The sequence below is a fragment of the Poromitra crassiceps genome (assembly GCF_964638095.1).
Source record: "Poromitra crassiceps genome assembly, contig: HAP1_SCAFFOLD_2040, whole genome shotgun sequence".
Lineage (NCBI taxonomy): Eukaryota > Metazoa > Chordata > Actinopteri > Beryciformes > Melamphaidae > Poromitra > Poromitra crassiceps.
In genome coordinates this window covers 675-8942 of record NW_028150384.1, presented here as the reverse complement: position 1 = coordinate 8942, position 8268 = coordinate 675, and the positions used below count along the sequence as shown (strand labels likewise).

The 8268-nt window shown below is 41.2% G+C and overlaps 1 protein-coding gene across 1 annotated transcript; it reads right to left on the bottom strand.

Moving 5' to 3' along the window:
• Positions 1 to 3255: 3255 nt before the first annotated feature.
• Positions 3256 to 7658, bottom strand: LOC310772126 (homeobox protein Dlx4b-like). The gene is made up of 3 exons (XM_083664581.1): positions 7145 to 7658; positions 5693 to 5886; positions 3256 to 3905 (listed from the first exon to the last, which is right to left on the bottom strand). The coding sequence occupies exons 1-3, from the start codon at positions 7461 to 7463 to the stop codon at positions 3645 to 3647; spliced, it is 774 nt and encodes a 257-aa protein (XP_083520707.1). The 5' UTR covers positions 7464 to 7658; the 3' UTR covers positions 3256 to 3644.
• Positions 7659 to 8268: the final 610 nt, after the last annotated feature.

The following is an 8268-nucleotide window of genomic DNA, read 5'->3' as shown; positions in this document are numbered from 1 at the left end:
GCCTGGGCTATAGGCCGGGCCAGTCAAGCTTGTCACATCCTGATAAACCCATGGTATGGGCTCGGTGCTGCTCCAGTTTGAGTTCAGCTGCATGTTCAACCTGAAGTGAACATGTAAGGAAATTGGGGTTCAGGCAAGGCTTAGCTACAGTAAAAACAGATAAAATAGTCATGAATCAATAATAAAGCCTTATGCTGTATATGGGACATTGATGACAGTCTTTTTTTTTTCTTTTTTACACACATATGGATTTTTGTTTCATGGCTTGTGTTTACACTTTGCCTGGCCTGCGTGAATCCAGTGTTTATCTTTTGAATCTGTGTGTGTGTATGTATCTATCTGTTGTGTTTATGTATGTATGTGTGAGTGAGTGCGTGTGTGCGCGCTCGCGCGCGTGTAGGCACTCATGCTTGCCCTTCTGTCTGCCAAGTTGTATTCCATCTTTTAATCTGTCCAAAGCATCATGGACTCCACTAAGTCAACCCTTCCTTCAGATGAAACCAAATCATGCATTCTCTCTAACAGGGAAGCTGCACACAATTACCAGAGATGTCAGATTGCTCAAGTTAATAACAATAATCACCCAAGAGGCCGGCGTTGCCATTCGTCCCCACGACGCAACTGCAGGATTTACTGTAATAACAAACCTATTTTCCCTTTCATTGCTATCCTGCAATTAACAACACAGACACCTCCGATCTGATAAGCCTCCACAGCATTGATACAGTCAGACTTGCCTTTATCATCATCATCATCCCTAAACCCATCTACCTTCCTTCCTTCCCCTCCTCTTAGCCTGTCTATTACACGAGGAGCCTTTTCACTTTCTGCTCAATCTGCCTGCATGATAATTGGCCCCGTTTGAAAGGTCCTACTCTGTCTGTCCAACTCCACCAGCCATTATTCTAATCTGGAGATGTAAAATTGCCTATAATTTCCACTGATGCCTCGTCACTTCATTCAGCAACCCTCGCCTCTTCTTCCCTGAGCCCGCATGTTAACAAGGCACATGATCACCAGGGACGGGGGAAAGGGTACGAGGGTGTAGGCCTATATATAAAGAAGGAGATGTTAATGGAACACAATGAGAAAATCAGCTTGGAGGAGTGAAAACACAGGATTCTGATATGGCTTTGTCCTTTTATAGCAGCACCGCCAGCTTCCCACCTCCTGCATCGTTTCAGCTCCCTGAAGGTAAGACAGGAGTGTGTGTGTGTGTGTGTGTGTGTGTGTGTGTGTGTGTGTGTGTGTGTGTGTGTGTGTGTGTGTGTGTGTGTGTGTGTGTGTGTGCGTGCGTGCGTGCGTGCGTGTGTGTGTGTGTGTGTGTGTGTGTGAGGCTGACTGTACTGTCAGGGTGCTGCTATATAGCAATGATAAAGACTTGATGTTATAGGAGGTATGACATGTTATTAAAAGAAAATCTTAGCAAGAAGCAGCTATGTGTGAGTATTTAAAATGCCTTTGATGTAATTAATCTGTATCTTTTCAATTTAAAATAATCCATCATCATCAAATATGCATCAAATATGCTGAAATGAGAAAACTGTGTAGCCTACAGTTCAGTGAAGCACATATTGATTTGACATACTAATAATAGCTATAATGTTTTGCTTGCATCATGCCAAGAAAGAAGACTGCATGAAGTGTGGAAAAAAATGAAACGTCATTTGGCTCTGCATGACCCCTAAAATGACATCACATTGCAACAGGCTGCAACCAAAAGTATTTCAATGGATGAAAGTATGAAATCAAACTATTGTGGGGAGAAAAAACTAACCACAAAAATGGCATTACACAGCATTTTTTTTATATAGTAGTTTGAATGGCTAAAGATCGTGGTCATTTTATTTTCTAATGTTTGCCAGGCAGCAGACAGAGTGCAGTGATAAATGAAAAAGATACAGGAAGTGATTTGATGTTTTCTTAAAAGCACAGATTCGGCTTCATTAATCAGCGCCGCCACCACGCAAACTGAACCACACTCAAATGAGCATCATCCCACAGAGCCGCACGCTGTTTGTAGTGATGTAAATAACGGCTCCTCGATGTTTAAACAGTTAAAACGCCACAGTGCGCAAATCAGTGCAAACCACTATAAATCAGGCGCAGTTTCGTGAAAGAATAGTACAGTCATTTATCATTTCACTGTGACATGGCCCCTTGGCATGCATGTCTTCTCTCTTCTCCTCACACGACATGCGTCCCAAAAAAGGAAAAACCGCAAAGTGTGGGATCTTGCCCCGGAGATTCTTTTAAAACGCAGACGAGAAGGCTCCTTTTTCGCTTTAGAGAAATTTAAGATGACACTCGCTATATCGTGCCTCGGCTTTCTTTCAATTGATAAGTTTACAAATAACTGCGAGTGTTCGGTAAATGGTTCATATTCCAATATACGGTCTTTTGGTAAAGTATGGATTTTCTATTCAAAACCAGAAGCCAAATCGAAAGGGGCTTGTCATAAACCAGCTGGCATCAACACCTGTGCAGTGCGTAAACGTGGCACACTATACCCAAACTCTGTGCGTAAAAGTGGCACCATAAACCCAACCCAGACAGCGCGTAAAAGTAGCATGCTAACTAAACCCGGTGCGTAAAGGTGGCACACAAAATGCCCCACACTTGATAAGCTATTCTTCTGGACATTCGTCCTTTCCTCTGAGGACAGAACATTCTTGAATTTCAGATAATTATCCTGCGCAAATGAAAGCTTCATGTGGAGTCTTATTAGGTGCACGAGGCTCTTTCCAACATCAATTTATCTCCAGGTGTTTTGAAAAGGTTTTGACCTCTTTTGTCGAAAGTCAAGCAAAAGTTTTACTTCCACTCGGGAACAGCATGTGATGGCCTAAAGTGAAATAAACAATATGCAAACTTTAGCTATGACTGTGACTTGGCAAAGAGAAAGAGAGAGAGAGAAAGAAAGAAAGAAAAACAATAGTACATGCATCCCAAGACTAAAGTCTGTTATAGGAAACGTCTTTGTTCATGAGGCTTTAACAGGGACTGTGCCTGCATGGTTTCTGATAATATGAAGCCATATTATTATTAAAGGGACTGTCATCTGGCCCTTTACTGCATGCTGTATGTGCATCACACTCTTTCATCATGTTTGCATTAAGTTATCGCCTTAACATTCTGACAACTTGAACACAGACTGAGCAGCCACACAATAAATTAATCATAACGTCAATCCAACAGCTGTTTATTTGCATAATGCTCATAGCAATTGTCAAGTTGGACCATGCATGTCGTGGACCACAACTCTTCAGCTAATAAAGTCGACCTACACATGGTCAACACATCACATGCCTTATCCGGAATCGCTTACATTGCACACGCTAAGCCTATACCTCAGTTGGTTTTAGGCGTGCACTATACGCGTGTTGCAGTGACAAACCAAAAAAACAATCTTAAAAAAGGTAATCTGATTCCCGGCTGCATGGTGGGTGAATATTGCAGATTGTCAATGGAAAAACGCATCCAAAACGCACACGGAATAAAATGAATATGAACAAATTATTTCCAACACACATTTAAACACAAGTCAACTTTGCTGGCTTTGGCTGAGAAGTGACCTATATAGATCACCGAGTTCATTAGCGTGAAGGCAGGTCACCTTGCGTGCGACAGCAAAAACAGTCCACTCACATCATCTGAGGCCTGGGCATCGCATCCTGATGGGGGAGGTGGTGGTGGTTTGGGTACCAGTGACCAAAATTGTTCATGTAATTGTTTGGGTGCATCTGGGCTCCTTTATTTGCCATCGACACCTCCCAGAGCTGGGGCAAGCCAGGCGAGCAGGGAGAGATGGAACTGGTGCTGTGAAGATGTTCCCCCTCTGATCCGCTTCCATGTTTCATGATCTTTTTATACTTGGACCGTTTATTCTGAAACCATATTTTCACCTAAAAAAAGAAAGAGAAAACATAAAATTGTCATCGCGGTCAACAATTAACAGTAATCTAAGAAAATGATGCTGCAATTGGCTTTTTTACGAACATATTTCCCCAATAAAACGCAACACCCATTTCACTATTGGCCTGCGTTTAATATTGTCGTCAGTAAAAGGGAAAGCTCCGGGTCTTTAAAATCCTCATAACTCACACATCTTTTCTGTGTCGTTTTTGCAAATCCCGAGCCAATCCGCGGCCTATATTGCGCTTTGTTAGCCTATTCAGAGAGATGGCTGAGTGGCACTTGTAATCCATTAAAATTGAGCTCGCATTGTTCAGTGTTTTATGAGTCCAGTCTGACGGCAACAAGCCGAGACTAAGAGTATTGTGAAATAAAAACAGCCCGACACAGCCTGGCTAACACGCCCACGCTGTGGTAGGTCAGTGAAATTTCTGCTGACTCGAAATAAAATGGCTATTTTTATAGGCGCACGATGGCGTAAATATTCAGAAAATGCATGGAAGAGCCCGAGGGAGTCGAAGCAAAAGGCTGGAGCGCTGCAGCGACAGACGGCAACCACAGATTCTGGGGATTTAGAGAAAGTTTGGAGCTCACATGACAGAGCTGGATTCATCTGTTTATGAAAATATAAGTTACATCTCAAAGAATCACAATAGCCATATAGCCTATAGAGCAACGCAACATGGAGACCCAATTTTTGAAAATTGTTTGGAAAATGATGTGTGGACTGATATGCGCACCTGTTTATTTGTCTCCAATTACAATTACAGATGTGAAACTGTTCCCATGAATCTCACATAATGCAGTAGGATTATTGTGCGTGAGCTGTTAGGCCTATGTTAAAGACAATCTTTGCACATTGATTTATTAGTCTATAGACTATCGTGTTTGGGTTCTGTTTTGGTATGCTATATCTCTATACCAAGCAAAACACAAACACTAATGAACTAACCATAACAATTAATTAATTAATGAATGACAATAAATTAATTTAATAAATTAATTTAATAAATTAATTTAATACATTAATAAATTAGGCCTATATTAAGCATTGAATGTTGGAGTCCCTTATCAAAGAGTATAGCCTATAAAACTGTATTAATTTAGGTATCATGAATAATTGCCCAATTGCAAATCACTGTAAAAATGAGCGTTAATGAAGACTAAAGCTGCCTTAATTTTCAGGCACGCCATGGTTTTATCATTTATCAATTTGTATTGATAATTTTGTAATTAGTTGTGCTCCAGAAGGTGGGTTAACGCAATGAAATTTGCTGAAATGAAGCATACATACGGATGTAAAGATTGACTTACGAATCACATTAAGTTTTTCATTTGATCTCCAAAAGAGTCAAGAGCTGTGTGAGCCTTAATAACAGGGAACAAGCAAGAGATTTCCTATTCAAACGTCGAAGGCTAATAGGCTAACTTTGCGCAAATGACTCATGCCTATATAATTGTTGGTAACACTTTACAATACTGTAACACAAAAATTGGCTAATTGCTGTCTTCAGTTTCTTATCAGTTGGCTATTTGAATGTGGAATAGCTTTGACGTTCCCAATAATTATTTAAACAAGACACATTATGTTAAAATGTACAGGCTTGCCATTTTAGGCCGGGACTCGAGGCTGTGCTAAATAATATACCTGCAAAATACATGTTCAATCGGCCTATAGATGCAGATGATGGCCTCGGTCCTATAGGCCTACATCCTGCATAATGCTCTGCAGGGTGTGGGTCTCCATGCAGGGTGTGTGGATCAGGATTTGGCCCACCTGAGTCTGCGTAAGCCCCATCTTGGCCGCCAGCTCGGCCCGCTCCGGCAGGGCCAGGTACTGGGTGTGTTGGAAGCGCGCATGCAGAGCCTGCAGCTGCACACTGGAGTAGATGGTCCGAGGCTTCCGGATCTTCTTCCCTTTGCCATTCAGGCGAATGTCCCCGTTTTCAATCACTGTGGACTTCTCGCGATCTTTTGCATGGGACAAAGAGCAGAAAGCGATGTCAACCAAAGCAGTTTTGATTTATACCTTTTTTCCCCTCTTTACGTCAAGATGACTGGTGAGATTACGGCGAGGCGTTAAAGCAAACTTTTCGTCTACTTTATGTGATCGATCACTAAAAGTTTACCAATTCTATCTAACACAAAATAAAATATGTTTTTATTGTCTGGTAATCCCAACATGGCTTGGACTGCAGGCTATCACACAGCCTCAGGGCCCAAAGGCCTAAACACACAACTGTAAAAACAACAACAAATTAAAATAGGCTATTATTTGACATAATCATTGTCGATTTAGTCTTAAAGCAGACCACACACACACACACACACACACACACACACACACACACACACACACACACACACACACACACACACACACACACACACACTGAAAGGTGTGTGCATATATATGCACATATATATATATATATATATATATATATATATATATATATATATATATATATATATATATATATATATATATATATATATATATATATAAAATACCTTTCAGTCCTCGTAAATTAAGATTGTTTCTGTAGTGTTTCAGTGGATTCACCTGTGACAACAATGGTAACAGTGATAGAAACGCGCCAGATTTCTGCACAGACTGGACGCACCAGACTGATAAGAGCTCAAAATAAGGGAATTGTTTTTAAAATGGCGAATGACGAGCACCCCCACAACTCCACGGAGATTAAAGGACTGCTAGTTTCTGGAATGGTTTTGTTAATGTGCACTAACAATGGGGGTAAAAAAAACCAAGTTCTTGAGGTAGGCCCAGGCTACACGGTCCATAATTGGACTTACCCACAGAAAATTATGGTCAATAAAATTAATGGCGCCATCTGCCTCCATTATAACATGAGTGGTAAAGAGAGAGTATCCCTGCCAGAGGCATGGTGTAATAAGGGGCCTCGTTTTGACGTCATTGCCTCTTATGGCAAAAGTGACAATAGACCTACTTTGGTCAAAGCCTTAATTAAATTGTATTTCAATACATGACATGGTATATGTGAAGCAAATTGACTTGTCTATTACACCTTCAAGTGAACTATATTATTCTCATTAGGCGAATGGTAATCTCCTCAGATAATTTCGCGGCCTGTGCGTAATTACACCTATGCACAATGATGGCAATCTAATAGTAAAAATTATACAACCTCCAATACGATATGATACAGTAATTGCACGGCTCAATTTACATGACTTTCTCACATACCTGTCTGCTCTAATCTGGTGTGGCCCAGGCTGTTGCTGTGATTGCTGTGCGCGTAAGGCATGTAAGCAGACGGGGGATGAGTGTTCACCGCACCGGGGTAGGCGTAGCCCAGAGAGCGGCCATAGGACGCGCTGGGAGGAAAAGGACTTTCGTGCTGAGAATGCCCGGCAGCATGCAAGCCGTGACCGGGGTAGAGGTGAGAGAGTCCGGGGGAGTGCTGCTGGTGCGCCGGGTGTCCGTGGCCAAACTCTAGAAAGGCCGATTTGGAGGGATCTGCTGCGGCATTCAGACTGTCAGGCATAAAACCCATAGACATCATTAGCTAATACGCAAGTCCATAAACCCGTCGCTCTGAAGAGGCTTTCATCAGTTCTGTCGGACAACGAGGAAACGATGGAACAAATCCACACTCAAGTCCAGCATTGCTCATGGAGAAAGAATATTCCAAAACAAAAACAAAGTGTGTTTTCACGACTGTTTGGGCGAGAAAAAAATGAATAAAAGGGGGTCCTTCTTTACATCATTGTTGAGCTACCATGGTTCTCAGACACCTCCTGCCTGCAGAGCTCAGACATACTGCCTTCCATCAGCGAGCTCTCTGATTGGTCTCCAGCAGCCAGCTGTCACTGGAGCTCCACACGAGCTTCATTAACATATGGATGCAGCTCCGCGGCCACAGGGACGCCTTTGATTGAGCATTTTGATAATCCATAATTTGTAGTTATAAAATAGCGATAGTGATAGTATATCACGATTATATCATTCCATTTCAATAGTCAAATCGAAATACGTTAAGGTGTATGCTATTTCCCCCCTCAAAAAAGACGATTTCAGTCGATTCAATATGGAAATATTGATCAGAATTGTTAATATAATATAATATAATATAATATAATATAATATAATATACTCATTGTATAGTATAATATTAGCAGCTATTCCACTTTTCAAGACACATTTGATTGCTGACATGGTATACAGATATCAAGGTTTGCTATAGCTAGACATATAGGCCTACATATGCTGCAAAATACTTCTGCAAGAGAGATGATACAAAAATAAACGGTTCATAACCTTTTCTGGTAATAATAGATATAACATTACCTGAATAAAATTGACATTGT